Source organism: Amphiura filiformis, chromosome 8 (genome assembly GCF_039555335.1).
Source record: "Amphiura filiformis chromosome 8, Afil_fr2py, whole genome shotgun sequence".
NCBI lineage: Eukaryota > Metazoa > Echinodermata > Ophiuroidea > Amphilepidida > Amphiuridae > Amphiura > Amphiura filiformis.
In genome coordinates this window covers 63,792,267-63,808,065 of record NC_092635.1, presented here as the reverse complement: position 1 = coordinate 63,808,065, position 15,799 = coordinate 63,792,267, and the positions used below count along the sequence as shown (strand labels likewise).

General features: G+C 38.1%; 1 protein-coding gene across 1 annotated transcript; it reads right to left on the bottom strand.

The window, feature by feature from the left end:
• Positions 1 to 55: 55 nt before the first annotated feature.
• On the bottom strand, positions 56 to 14,383 carry LOC140159343 (uncharacterized). Its single transcript, XM_072182791.1, has 6 exons — positions 14,208 to 14,383; positions 9,434 to 9,515; positions 5,720 to 5,890; positions 4,781 to 4,874; positions 3,223 to 3,829; positions 56 to 1,750 (listed from the first exon to the last, which is right to left on the bottom strand). The coding sequence occupies exons 1-6, from the start codon at positions 14,269 to 14,271 to the stop codon at positions 996 to 998; spliced, it is 1,773 nt and encodes a 590-aa protein (XP_072038892.1). The 5' UTR covers positions 14,272 to 14,383; the 3' UTR covers positions 56 to 995.
• Between the last annotated feature and the right edge of the window lie 1,416 nt (positions 14,384 to 15,799).

The window sequence follows — 15,799 nt, the reverse complement described above, 5'->3', positions numbered from 1 at the left end:
TTTTTTTTTTCCTTTTAAACCTTCAGTTTTAAAAATCCCCACAAATATTAAATAATGCTTGTTCAATTAGGGGAACATTTGTCAATTTTTAATTCTGGATACCTGTTAGACAACAATTAAAGACTAGTCTTACAATAAAATATTAATTTTAAGTGAAAAACATTGAGTTTTTGAACAAATCTGTAAAAATCATCATTCAAAAAAAAAAAAAAAATTGCGACCCTGATTTTTCAGGATTTAGGGTAGGACGGTTGAGGGCAACACAACAATATTTTTTTTTTGGCCTTATAAAAGTTAGTGATACAGAAACTAGTTTCTTTGAGGGACGGAAGGGAAGGCCTAAGGTATATTGCTGATCGAGATCGATGAGCAAACATGATGCATGCTGGGAATGAAAAGGGCTCCAAAGCTAAAAGATTTGTCACCCGAGATCACAAATTTGAGCCCTTCTCCTTCCCAGCATGCATCACTTTTGCCTATCGATCTCGATCAGCAATATACCTTATGCCTTCCCTCCCCTCCCTCAAAGAAATATGACCCATCTATACCAGTACTGTCAGATGATGTCAGATGGAAATAAGTTCCTTTATCATTAACTTTTATAATAGACAGGCAACTCTAAATCATAGCAAAATCCTTGTTTACTTTCCGTGGGTATATAGCCCAATCATGATTCTTTATCGCAGCAATAATTACATTACACAACTATCAGTTTTTAAATCAGTTAAAACTCTATGGTCATGATGTTACAAAACTAAAATACAATTTGAAAATATTAAACACATGGTGTACCATCTGAAACACTGTTGAGTGTTTAAACTACCTATGTCCAGCTTACATTTGACATGCTAATCTTTCATTGGAAGGAGGGTACTGCATGAATTATATAATGGAACATTCCGCTACAACAAAAAATAAACATAGGAATCATTCAATCAGGAAGGTAATTTGTCAGATTTAACAAACTCAAGTAATTCAGCCCAGCCAATTGCAAATTAATTTTGATCCATGGCCTCTTCTGTGCTACTCGCATTTTCCGTCTCCTTACTTGAATGCTCGTCCACAGTTGGCACTACATTTTGAACTTCTGATGTATTTTGTGATTCTTCTTCCTTAGCACTCTGGTCATCTTTGGCTTGCTGTTGCGGCTGCGATGACGACGACGACGATGACACACTATTTACTTCCATTTCGTCCGTTTCTTTCACCTTGCCATCGCTTGGCTGCATACTCGACTCTGAATCAGCCTCCGAGGTTTGCTTGGCTGAATTCTCACTCGTTGCAGTAGTATTAAGCTGTGCATCACCACTCTCAGTTACTGATGTTGTCTTTTGTGTGTCTGAGGATTCTTCCGCATCATCTTCCCCTTGTGATGAGTCCACTTTCTCTGCTATTGTCTGTTCTAGTGAAGTTTCTGAGCTCACCGCTTGTGTCTCCTGCTTCTGATTAACTTCACCTGATTCTGAAGTGGGTTCTTTCTGCTCAGATGGAGCAGACGACTCTGCGGATTCTTGTTGAGCACCTACAGTCTGTTCATCATTGCATGTCTTTGGCGGCGCTGACGAATCCTTGTCGGAATTGTCATCACTGTGACTGGTGTTCTCTGCATCCGATATAGTTCCGTTGGAGGTATCTTGTGATTGTGATGATTCTTCAACTGCATTATCTTCTGAATTTGACTTTACGGAGGTGGTTTCTGACTGGGAAAGTACAGAGTCACTACCTGAACTGTTGGTGTCTTCGGGCGCATCTGGAAATGTAAACAGAATTTTTTGAAAAAAAAAGCTACATTAATTTGAAAAAAAAATTAAAAATGTTACATATACTTGTAGGCAACACTATACCTGACATGTGCAAAAGAAAGGATTATTAACAGGGTTGCAGCTACGATGGGCGGCAAGGGACAAACTCTGGCCGCATGACACACACACAAAAAAAAAAAATTCATTTTTTTTTAAATAAATGAATTTTTCCATCATAAGAAGAGCAAAAACAATATTCTTTTTGGGGGGGGGGGGAATGATCAATGATGTATTTTTTAAACCACTGAATATGCAAGAAATTAAAGGTTAATTATCTAAACACAGCCAAATTAAAAAGTCTCCACTAGTTCCATCCCCATTTAATCAGAGTCTGATGAGTTTATGGTGAAATATTTATATAATAATTTTCTGTACACTTTCCTTCGAAGGTTGATACCAAATTTGATATCAAAAGTTTATTCATCGTGAGCATAGGAGCCGTTGTTTGGAAATTTGTGCAATTTTAAAAATGACAAATTACGAATTGACCACGCAAAAGCCAATACATGGTATCAGCTTATTATGTGGCCTGAAGCAACCCGTACAGGAATCATTGTACACTTGCCTGCGCACAATTGAAAGAGCGGGGTATTTGATTTGCATTTTGACATGCATGGGTAAACCTTTAAACTGCCGGCCTATTCACTTCTCAACCTTGCAAACCCAATACATTTTTGAGTGCTAAATATTTTAGGATCCTGGCTTCCGACAGACTGACTAAAATAGAGCCAAACAAAAACATTTTTAGCTTCTAATATATGTTCTTTTGATAGAATTTTTCTAGTTCCATTAATATATGACATATATGAGCTGCAGGACACTATATTAACTCCCAGTTTTTTTTAATGTAACTTATTTTTCATAGAATGCTTATTCATTACAATTGATGGGCATTGTGTGTGTGTTTGATCCTTAGATACATGTCCCTTTACTAATGTAAGTAAATAATTAGCCAACCGTGAACCGACTGACTGTTCCTTGCAGAACGTGTTACCAGAAACACACAACACATTTTTGTTCAGCCTTGGTCAAGTCACAACTCTCATTAAAATTTCCAGGTGGTTTTGACACATCTTGAATGGAAGTAAAAATAGTTATAATTAGCCAACCGACCGACTGTCCCTGGAAGAACGTGTTACCGGAAACGCATAAACAATTTTGTTCAGCCTTGGTTGAGTCACAACTTTCATCAAAATTGGAATTTTGCCAGAATACATTTTAAAGGAACACATACGATTTCCAGGTGGTTTGGACACATCTTGAATGGAAGTAAAAATAGTTATAATTAGCCAACCAACTGACTGTTCCTTGAAGAATGTGCTACCAGAAACACACAACACATTTTTGTTCAGCCTTGGTCAAGTCACAACTTTCATCAAAATCGGAATTTTGCCAGAACACATTTTAAAGGAACACTTACGATTTCCAGGTGGTGGTTTTGACACATCTTGAATACTTGAACTGCCATCCGCCTCCTCTGAAACCAGGCTTTCAGTCTTATTTTCAACAGGAGGTCTTTGCTCCCCTAAATGCACACCTTCTGCATCGGTACTACTAGTCACAGACTCGTCCTTTGTTTCACTAGTTCTTTCATTGTCTGTAACAATACTTTCGTGCTTCACGGACGAGTCTAATGTTTCTGATGAATCGGACACAATATTCTCTGTCCTACTCTCACTTTTCGCGCCATCTTCCGTTTTACTATCTGCTGCAATGTCATCACCCGATACTGGCAATTTTGAAACATCTTTCTTGTCAGTTTGTTCTACACCTTTATTTCCCTCTGAAGGGTCTGTGTCCATTGCCTCTATGTCTGATGAGGCAGCACTGTGTGCAGGGATGGTAGGGTGGTGTTCCTCCTTATTAACGGTGGCAATGTTGTCAAACTTGTCTTCGTCGTCGTGGTGACCGTTGCTGTCCGTCATGATGCCGTTGACCATAGCACTGGATGCGCTTGTCTGCATATGGGAAACGCTGGTATAAATCCTCTTGCCTCCGGATGTAACGGTGCTTACTACCTGGACATTCTGTGGAGTAAATGGAATGGTTTTAAAAACGACTTTGATACAGTTGAAGCACACATGCAGAGCAAGCTAATTTCATTCCCCTTCTGCAAAATACTGTGGGCAATGTATACATAATGGGGGGGGGGGGACTTTCTAAACTTTATTTTCTGCATCTCAAAAGCACCTGGCAAGACCTGGTAAATGATTACAATTTTTTGAGTCAAAAAGTTATAACTTCAATACATCCATTGTCCACTATGAACACATGATATAAGTACTGTTATACTGCAAATTTCTTCAAACAATACTTTTTACATCTGAGTTATGAAAGGTCAACCACTCACACATGGACTGCTGCACCAGTACTGTGATAAGCAACAACATACTATAGAAAAATTATTGAATTTGTGCACATTGTGGACCATTCAACGACGCTTGTTACTCCGCGACTATCCATGCTAATACATGCGTGTGCAACGCTACTCTACGCGTCCATATTAGCGAGGCTATCTGCGTACAAATGTTTACTACGCACAGCCACGCAAAGAATATGTTCCACAATGTACACAAATTAATAAATTTTATAGTAGAAATACTATTTCAAAATAAAAAAAACTTTTAGCAACCGCCCGACCCATCTATGCAAAGTGTTCTACGGAGAAGCAAACAATTTTTTTTTTGGGGGGGGGGCTTAATTATTCTATGTAATTCAAAATTGAATCAAGACTTTCAACTTTTGAAGTTAACTCCCTGAGCACTACCTGCCAATCTGACATTGCCTCTGATTGGTCAATTACGTTGATATCTTCACTTTAATCACCAATCAGAATGGAGCTATGCAAATAATTCACCCCAATTTTTTTGCATCAAGGGGAAATTATTCTAACAATGTTGTTGATTGGTCCAATTGATAATGAAAACTTCTTTTTGACCAATAGGCAGGTAGTTCTCATGACGTTAAGAGATACTTACCTTCTCAATGCCTCGCATGAATTTATCACTTCGCTGGTAGTACCTTCTTGGCTCTGTGAGTAATTCGCACAGCCTTTGAATTGTAAAAGGAGCACTGGGAATCAAAATAAGTCAAATATTATGTCAGCATCAAGGTATATTACATAATGATAATATAATTTGCTTCTTGAACCACGAGTCTTGTCTGGTTTTATTTCAGACATATTTTTCTTCATTTTCAGCCTTTGATCTCAGTGTGTGACCTTGAACACCACCAGGGCTTGATTTCTGGGAGACCACCAAGGCCTGCCCTTTTCAAGTTTTGGGCTTGGTGCCCCAGATCTTTGTCAACTTCAAGACATTCTTCATCACTTGTTGGCCTTGGTGCCCTTTTTTGTCTTTGCCCAATGTCTTTGAAAATGTGTGCCCCCCAAAAAGTAAAATTCAAGGCCTGAACACCACCATTACATAAAAGTTACCATAGTGCAGCTATGACCCAAGCTTGGTTGCAATTGGATTTGAACTGTTCACAGGAGACCAGATTGTTCATTTTCAGCCTATTTAACAAGTTGACCTCAAATGACCTTTGACCTCAATGTGTGACCTTTAACAACACCATTACACTAGAGTTCCCATAGTGCAGCTACATGTATGGCCCAAGTTTGGTGGCAATAGGTTTAGAACTGTTCATATGAGACCACATTTTTTCATTTCCAGCCAACTTTACAGGTTGACCTCAAATGACCTTTGACCTCCATATGTGACCTTTGATACCGCTAGTACATGAATGTACCCATAGTTATGACCCAAGTTTGGTTGCAATAGCATTTGAACTGTTCACTTGAGAGCATTTAATCAAATCTTTAACCAAAACATTAACAGAATTCATCACATACATATACAGCCACACATACAGCAACTACAGATTTGAAACAAGCCCCTTTATAATTATATTCTTACTTTGTAAAAGCATTTATGGCTTGTAGTAATCTCTCCCTCATGTCCTTAAATTCAACATTTTCCACGTTGGGTAGAATTTCCATTGTCTCGTCCGGATTAGTCTCCACGTAGTCCTGAATAACATTCTCGAGTTTACAAATCACCAGTGGCTTTAATTTGTTCCAAGAAAACCTGCAATTACAAAACACAACAGATCAGAACCAGCACTAGCCTGTGAAACTTGAGGGAGTCCAGGCCAAAAATTCTGGAATAGACTGACCTTCAACCCTCTCCGCACAGGTGTCGACTGCAGACGACAAGCTTCAAATTTTTTATTCAAACATTTCAGAACTTTACATTTTATGACCAAATTTGGAATCAGCATGAAAAATGCATCAAAATGAGTACAAACAAGCCTAGTACTGGTTCAGCAGTTTTTGAGATAACTCTTGATATTTTAAGGGGGTACTACACCCCTGCCCAATTTTATGCCTATTTTTGCATTTTTCTGAAAAATTATAGTGCATTGGTGACAAGTAAGATATGTATATTATAGGGGCAGGGACTACAACTACATGTACTGCACTGGAAATTTTATTTCAGCACATAAAACAGTTGTGGAGTTACAGTCAAAAATGAGGGAAAACCAATATTTGATCAATAAATCAATAACTACTTGCCTTGAGTAGCTGAAATTTCAGTGCAGTAGTTGTAGTCCTTGCCCTTATAATATACATATCTTACTTGTCACCAATGCGCTATAATCTTTGAGAAAAATGCCAAAATAGGCTCAAAATTGGCCAGGGGTGTAGTACCCCCTTAAGAAAATATCTCTTTTTATGTTGAAGCCTATGGCTAGCATGCAGAGCATTAATTGACAAAATACTAACTGAAATATTCCAGATTTAAATATGACGTAAAACCATACCAAAATATGTTACTGTTATTCACTTCCTTCACGCAGTCAAAGCTCAATCGATAAGACGTTTGACTACCATACTGGGCAGCAGGGTTCCCGTTAAGGATTTAAAAATGTGCGTCATGTGTGACGCAAGTTTGCTGACAAGGTTGAAAAAACTTGCGTCCAGACATATTTTTGTGCGTCCATCTGAAATTCACAATCAATCATACTGGGAAACGCCATGGCGAATTTCATGGTCAGAACGGCAGCCCTTGTTGCTAAAACACGCCCTGTACTCGGGTCTACACTTCATCAAATGTTGATTGTTAAAATAAAATAAAAGTGCATTTTGCCATGATATTCCATCTCCAGTCGCTATGATAATTTTTCTCATTTCTGTGTCAGTTTTGGTCGGAAGCGTGGTCAGAAACAGCTGCAAAAACATTCGCAAATTTTCGTACTTTTACTTCCGGGTTTCTTTAATTTTAAAACGTGTTGTTGATGATATAAAAGCTAAAACACACGCTACCACAAATAATACAAAAAAAGATTATCATTTGGATTTTGTCTTTAAAATTGCTTTTATTCATCGTAACAATAATACTAATAAAGGAAACATAGATTATTTATGAGAAAATAAACTTAAAACATTAAAAACTGAATATTGTCAGCTTGTGATAAATAATTAAATAAACAGCAACTGCACGGTAGCCACATGTCATCACTCCAGCAAGCTTTGTAAACAAAGCATCAATGGGGAGTGGGGACTTTCCCATCAAACAACGATCGTACGGAAAGCTTGCAAAAAGTGCACGATTTCCTGACGTTGCATTTACAAATATTGCAGAATTTACTACAATTCTAAGCAGGTGGGTCAAAATTTTGGGGCTTTTATTTATCTTAAAAATATAAAAGAATAAAAATGTCTTATTTTTATCATCAATTAATGATTAAATTTGAAGTTTTGTCTCGTCCACATGGACGCAAAATACTGATTAGCCATGTGAATTTGCGTCCAAATTTGTAAAATACGCGTCTGGACGCAATGACGCACACTAACGGGAAGCCTGCTGGGCAGTGGGGTTTGACTCCCATCCTTTTTATTTTACCCCCACCCTTTTTATTGAGGCACCCTTTATACTGAAAATTCCTGACCCCCACACTTTTTACTGAGGCACCCTTTATACTGAAAATTCTTGACCCCCACCACTTTTTGCTTTTTCCGCTATTTGTAAACATTGACGAAGTCACACACGTAAATCAAGTACGCCGAATTCTGCACCTACATGTATTTCACATGTGCGAGTCTGATGTTTTTCTCTCCATTAAGTTGATACATTACGTGAACAATGTAAATTGTATGTGAAAAACTACTAACTGTACTGTATAATAAGCATTTTAATGAATAACTGTACTTTTATGGCGTTCAAATGTTGTTCTTGTCATGAACCCTGACGTTCGCTGTGTTCAGCCAACTTCAGCGACTATATCCTACTTCTTCCGTGCTGCTTCACTCAATCAATTATGCATGATTAATGACGTCACACATATATACGATCAATGTAAAGAAAAATAACACATCATGGAAAATCGGACATTTGCATATATGACGTATGTGTTTTGGCAGGGCTTCCGGGGAGGATATAGTGTACGTTGCGCTGGACACTCGTACTGCATCAAATGGAATTTTATCTTGCGACATGGTGTGCGAGTTTTGGTGATTTTTCTTGGAACTATGATTATTTTATCATTCAATAAAAATATACTGTAAGTTGGAAGAAGCCCCACGCTTTTTATTTTAATCCCACGCTTTATATCATTCCACGCTTTTTACCCAAAAAGTTTAAACCCCCACGCTTTCACCAATTTTCAGAATTTCGAACCGGCACACATTAAAAAGCGTGGACTGCCGAGTGTGACTACATGGTGCAACATGTTGTGTGTTCGAACCCTGGCAGTGGTTTGTGCCACCTTGTTCTGGGGCGGACATTTTAAAAATGAATTTAGAAGAGCAGCAACAACATCACTTGCATTACATTCCAGATGTTAAATCTACATCATATGCAAAATTTGAGGACATTCGCACGAGTCCATTTTATTTTAGGGCCATTTGTCTATAACTGGTCTTGACATGTAGCCCTATGGAGAGAGTGCCCGTTGAGGGCGCTATAACCCCCATTTTAGGAACAAAAATGTGATTTTCAGAGTATGTAGTACACATGTAATAGAAATATAATCAAGTAGTTGCCCTACCTGCTCTTCTACGAAAAAATAAAAAGTCCTATACCTCAATGATAATGAAACCTAGGTGATGCTCTCGTGGAAAAATTGAGTTAGCTTGAAATTCCCCTGGACAAGGAACTTACTGCCAATTGTCTCGTTGTAACCCTTATGAAACTCGGGTAACTGATCCTGGCTGCGAAGGTCAATTGTGGAAAGCCTAGGGTGTGCGCTTCTATAATTTGGTTCACCTCAAGTTCGGTAGTGACGTCAATGCTTTTTTTCGCAATTACTCCGCAAGGGTGCCGACAAACTGCCCCTGTATGCGTGCGTGTACACACAGCGCGTTGAACATTTTACTTGCGCGATTCGATACTGCGGCGAGCGAAATAAACATGTACATCAATACCGAACTTGAGGTGAACCAAATTATAAGCAGCAAAGTCTCTGAGCTGTTGTTACATGGCTTATGGTATGATGTGGGACCATATTGGTCAGCGATAACTTGTAAAGTGTGCCGAGGCTTGTGGATCAACGTCTATGCGTTGGTGCCAATTTAGATGAAAATGACGGACACTTGTGAAATCCTGGGCTGATAAGACCCTGATACTTACAATGGTTCCCCAGTCTGTGCAATTTGACAAAGCAGCTTTTCTAACTCTTCTGGAATTTCTTTTCCTTGCTTTCTTTGAAAATCTGTAAAAAAATTATAGAAAAATATTTTTGGGTTAGCATTCTGTCATGTGGTAATGTTATCAATGCGCGATTAATTGCAATATGCGCTCAAACTAGTACGCGGCGTGGCGCGCTATGTCCGCAGATTTGCGTAGCGCCATGATTGCGAATGTATTTTATTATTGTAATTCACTTTTGAATGTAATGTCCGACCGTGATGTCGTAAAACTATGGAATTGGAAAAAAAGAGGAGGGAGGAATAAAAGGACTCTAACTAGTCTAAGAATTATGGTAAAACTTCGCCTGATGGTGTGATTTCATAGTTTTATTAAGAAGATAAGCCGGCAGTGAATGTAACATGGTGGCAGCGGATAAGCCGACAAGCACGTAACATGGTGGCAGCGGAAAAAGTAAATCTACAGGTACGCCATTTCCAAGAAATAGCCTAAGAAAGACTCAAAGAAATCACCAAGAAAACATCAACGAAGTTTTAGAAGAAAGAAACTGGAAAATTACCAAAGAAAACATCAACAAAGTTTTCAAGAACGATACTTGAAAATCGACAAAAGAAGGTATCAAAGTCGATAAAGAAGCTTAAAGACTAGTTCAGCTTTGAAGAAGAAACCTTCAGTGAGCTAGCCATAAGAAGAAAGAAGAGGACGCAGAACTGATTAACTGTTGTATTGGAAGCCATGGATTGGAAGAAAGAAGAGAGCGTCACAGATAGCTTCGCTACAGAAGAAAGAAGAGAAGAAAACAGAGTAGCTTCGTGACTGTATCATCATCAATTCCGTTCAAATACCAGAACTGTGAGATTTGAATTTTGATGAACATTAATACATTTTCATCGTTGGAATATATTGCTGATTTGTGTTCTTCTGGAAAAAGACAGGTGAATCGTGTTTTCATCAGTGGCAGTGTCGTCTACATGATCTACGCATCGGTGTGGCAGAGTGATGTGGAAAATGGATTACGAGAGGCTGTCTTCAGGTTCTAGCCTGCTTGGATTCCTTGCTAAATGACCAGACATTTGGTATGATATTTTGACTGTTGGCCTTTTTACTTGAAGACAATCAAGAGATGTTCATATTTTCACAGATGAAAATGATCAGTAATATATTATAAAATTTAAATGAGGATTGTGCGATAGTGAAGCAAGTATTATAAATATTGCAAATGTACGTGCACAAATGAAAGGTATGCATACAACGAAATGTGTATGCACATATCAAAATTAAATGTTGTATACATCATGTTTAGTAGAGATGTAGGCCTAAGCTTACATAATGCACGCAATCTTTGTGGCATTCAAAAATGTTTTGTTGTGTAAAGCATAATTGCGTTTAAAAACAAAGATAAACAGCAATGAAACATTATATTGTTTTAATTTAGTATTATCATGCACATGGACAAATGTGTGCATTGTTTCACATGCAAAAAACTTCGAGCCAGAGTACAAAAATGTGTGTAAGATTTTTTATTGGATTGTTGTAATAAGCGATTTAGCGTTTGGGATTGCAGCAGTAGTGCATAAGTCAATCGAGTCGACATTTCTTTAAAAATTGAAATGAAGGGATAAAGTAATATAATATGGTCGTCAAAAACCTGTTGTGTTTAAAATAAGATTTTATCACAAAATGTGCGTATTGATCAGGATTTCATGATGAATTTAAATTTCTGGACAAGCGTTTGGTATTGCAGCTATAGTGCTTAATTAGTCAAGCGACATTTCCATATAAACATGGACATGTATAACTTAATTCATTATGTTCTGGAGAAATGGAAACTAGTGTGAGATTATCATTGGAGAAGAAATTTATCACATAAATTTTATTTGTATTTATGGCAAATATATACGTTTGGAGAATATTTTATAAAATGAATTAAAACGTGCATTAAAAACAAATGTATGCATGAAATTATATTTATGCACACAAAAAGATGTAAATTTAACGCGATTTAAATGTGCATTTTTGAGATGATTGACACAATCATATAGGAGTTCGGGGAGTGTCATGTGGTAATGTTATCAATGCGAGATTAATTGCAATATGCGCTCAAACTAGTACGCGGCGTGGCGCCGCTATGTCCGCAGATTTGCGTGGCGCCATGATTGCGAATGTATTTCAGTATTGTAATTCACTTTTGAATGTAATGTCCGACCGCGATGTCGTAAAACTATGGAATTGGAAAAACAGAGGAGGGAGGAATAAAAGGACTCTAACTAGTCTAAGAATTATGGTAAAACTTCGCCTGATGGTGTGATTTCATAGTTTTATTAAGAAGATAAGCCGGCAGTGAACGTAACACATTCTTAGCAAGATCACTATGCTCAATATTTCTTCAAATACTTTCATGGACAGGGGTCGCATTTAAGGAGTTTGCACGTCCAGGGACTCCTTATTTTTTTATTTTTCCCATTTTAGACTCCTTAAATCTCAAGTTGAAAGTGACCAAAGGGTCTGATAAAAACTGTATGGACTCCTTAATTTCACGATGCACGGAGGCATAAATCATCAATTAAAAATAAAAAAATAAAAAGATCAGTAAATCTTTTGAATCACCTCAGGCCAACAACACTAATAATTTCACTGGAATATTTGAGTTTAGAATTTCGGACAGGTGGACTCCTTAAATTCTCATCGGACCCCTTAAATGTTGGTTTTGCAGGTACCAAAGGGTCCAGAAAAATTAAATTGGACCCCTTGATTTTTTTGTGCTCGCGCTACCCCTGTTCATGATTGCAGCTAGACTCAGTTCTCAGACCTATCATATTTACTCTATTAGTCGCTCCCCTTCTATTAAAAGCCCCCAGCATTTTTTTTAACAAAGATGTATAAACTAGAATTATACAGTTCGTAATTAAGATGTGTAAATAACAAAGCCTTTCAAGGTTTGTAAATGGCCGTGAGTCATAAATTGGGGGCCAAACATGTTCAAAATTAGAAAAACAATCACGCTTTCACACAAAAATGATTGAAATTCATCTCATGTTTGTCAGAAACCTACAATTTTTATATCATCATAAAGCTGGTAAGTGTAAGGAAGTTGCCACAAATACCATATAGGGTGGAAAAGTTATATTTTGGTTCAAAAAGTATTAATTTTTGTTTATTTTTATATCTTACTTACTATGATAAATACCTGTTCTGCTAAAACCTATTTAGATGTGCTAATAACATTGTAGGCTCTCAAAAAAAAAAAGAAGCAAACTTGTAATGGTGAGTTATGTTGCCTAACTGAGATACAGGGTGTTCGAATGTCGTATTTAAAACCAATGACATATTTGAATTCCTCATCAAATTTCCTTCAAAAAATGGGTAACTTCTTCAAGAAATATGACATTTGGAACATTTCGGAACATAACGTGTACAGGAAAATCCTAGAAAATGGTTGACCCCTCATTTTTTAAGTTAAATAATCACCTTTTTAAACAAAATAATTTCCATGTGAAAAAACCTACTTGAAAATTTTGTGAATGTGCTTGGGGGTTCATTCATATTTTCATGATTAAACGGTTGTTTATGCCTGAGGCCAGGGGCTGCTTGCAGCACGAGGGCGGAGGGCATATAAACAACCGTTTAGTCATGAAAATATATGAATGAACCCCGTTCATACATACCAGAACATTTTGTGATTCTTACATCAAAATAATTACAAAAAATTACATGAAGTAACATTATCAAAAAACATGATTTTCGTTCATTTTCCCTACCCGGCGATCTCACATCCGGGACACCAGGCATAAACGCTGTTTATGCCCGGCTCTCGACCAATCATGCGCATCGTTACATAGCGTGTATGTATAAACTACGACTACAAGTATGCAATATTATACAAATAAGCTCAAAATAATACGGAGTCCGTTTTCTTCTTATCGACTACTAAGTATGTACCGTATCATCGTATGTGAATGCACATTTAATTTAAACACATACACAGCACTTGGAACTCCCGGTCGGTGCCGGGAGTTTCATTATTGGAACTGAGCTCGGGTGGTCTAATTAAACTAAAAAGCAAAAGGAAAAGAAAAAAGATAGAGAGCGGTTACAATTGAATTCTGTCGGTCGGACATCCGGGCTATCTCTAGTCTCGGGCCCAAACTGCATGTGGCTCACGGTTTGTTGTGAACGACAGAAACCGGCTGTGAAGGAGGCTACATAGCGATGTTGCTGGAGTGGCATTCAATTTCGGAAAAAAACAAAACTCGACCATGGAATTTAATTTTAAGTTTGTCAGTATATAAACGGTAAATCAAGTAAGTTTCTTTCACTCTGAAGACTTAGAAACGGTTGTTTGATTCCACTGACTATTTGCGATCGAAATTTACATAACACCAATGACAGAAATCATCAACAAAAATCAAATTCGGGACTTGTTTTCACTCGAACATCATCAACCGGAAGTGACGTGACACGGACCGACAGAATAGTCAATACATATTTTAATTTTTCATGTTTTTTGTAAATTGTATTGAGATCAAGACAAAAGTTTAAATCTTTCTACATACTAGCTAATAAGTAATATATTCACCTTGCAATCATCTCCAACTCTCGACAAATATTGTTAACTTAAAATATACATGTCAGCATACAAATAATAGGAACAAAATTCGACACCCTTGCATTGCATAATAAGACTCGCAAAATCATTGAATTGAAAGCATCGCCATCGCGATCGCGAACACACCACATAAGCTTGAGAAGATCTTACCATTTAAAGCGTCCAAATAATCCTCGTTATTTTCTGCCATCGCAGTAGATGTTTGAACAACCATCACACCACACAACTACAATATCTGTCACACTATTTAGACACTGTTTCTCGGGAAATTTATCGTCAAAATATTGGACTCATTATCCAGATCTGTACACAATATGGTGCGTCGAAGCCGATTTTGTTGTACGCTAAATTGGAGACGTTAAGGGTGATTGATTGCACACCACCAGTTGTATAAAGTTGTTCTAGTTCGTAGCGTAATTTGCACCGGGAATTTGCAATGGACTACATTTGGGCCCCGGCTTGGGCGTAATATAGTCTAGCTGATTTCAAGGAATTGTTTTGGCAAACTCATTAGATGGTGTGAATTGATAGTTGATTGATTGCTGTAGACTTGTTCAAAACTGCGGGACAGTTCTCCCAAAGGGTTTTCATGATCCGGGAGTATGATTGGTTTTAGGCCCGGGCTTAGGGGTAGTGCAATAATTTATTATGTGCAGCGTTCGAAATAGGGCCGGTCAGCCGGCCATTGGCCTGTAACTTTTTGGCCTGGCCGGTAACTTTTCTGACTGGCATCTAGTTGCCGGCCCGGCTGGCCGGTAATTTTTTAAGGTCAAGCGCGGCTGGCCTGTAACTTTTTGAGGAATATTTCGAACACTGATTAATATGTGCACCCCCCGGGGTGGTGAATTATAAGGGGGGGGCAAAGATTTTTTGCCATTAGGTTGAATCCACCGCCACGCATGGCCATTTTTGTTCCGACCTGTTTAATAGTTTTGAGACGCATAATGGGCGAAGGACATCTGACAAAGGCTAGTGACAATTGCCCGGTGACTGACCTCGCTGTGTATGAGTCGAGCATGGTACGCCATAAGCTGCCATAGGTCATATGCTTTTAGACTACCCACGATTAGCCTATACACTGCGCTATATAATTCGGCACATACGGTATAAAATCAGAATTATTGTCAGTTTTTGAGTTCAAGACGCAAGCTTCTCTCTCAAGACGCAAGATAACGACTATCATATCTGTTCAACACATATATTGAAGTGCAAGGAAGTTTGAAGGAACCACATCTGGTTTCTTTAGACAAAATCATTTACGGGAGATCATCATTTTCTACCTCGGTATCCAAAGATTTTCGTCTGAATATCAAAATCGTGCATAGCACATCCACGTGTATCGATCCCGGGTATTGATCTCTGGTGGTGTACCAAGTAATTATTTTTGGTACAGATATTTTTGGGCACGATTCTATATTACGACCTAAAAAGGTAGTCCTTCGAGAAAGACCTCGGCTATGTGGGGGGGGGGGGCTCGGCAAAGCCGAGCATGTTCGGCGAAGCCGAACAACGAGGCCGAAGGCCGAGAAGCGAGTTCGCCTCGCTATTAATAGATTTTAACCTAAGCCGATAGTCATTCTTGAAGGACTAGGTGTCATTGGGTGAGAACATGACCTTTTTTTTTAATGAAACCTTTGGGTGAGAGCCGAAACAGCGCCATACAGAAACCTCAATCATTGAATTTCTAGTTCTAAATGGCTTCAAATTTCTTTGTTTTTTCAAAATCAGTGATAAATGAAATT

Coding starts and splice junctions, on each gene's coding strand:
- LOC140159343 (XM_072182791.1), bottom strand. CDS start 14,271: ATGGTTGTTCAAACATCTACTGCGATGGCAGAAAATAACGAGGATTAT. Junction 9,516..14,207: donor TTATTTGGACGCTTTAAATG/GTAAGATCTTCT, acceptor ATTTTTTTACAG/ATTTTCAAAGAAAGCAAGGA. Junction 3,830..4,780: donor TCATGCGAGGCATTGAGAAG/GTAAGTATCTCT, acceptor TTTACTCCACAG/AATGTCCAGGTAGTAAGCAC.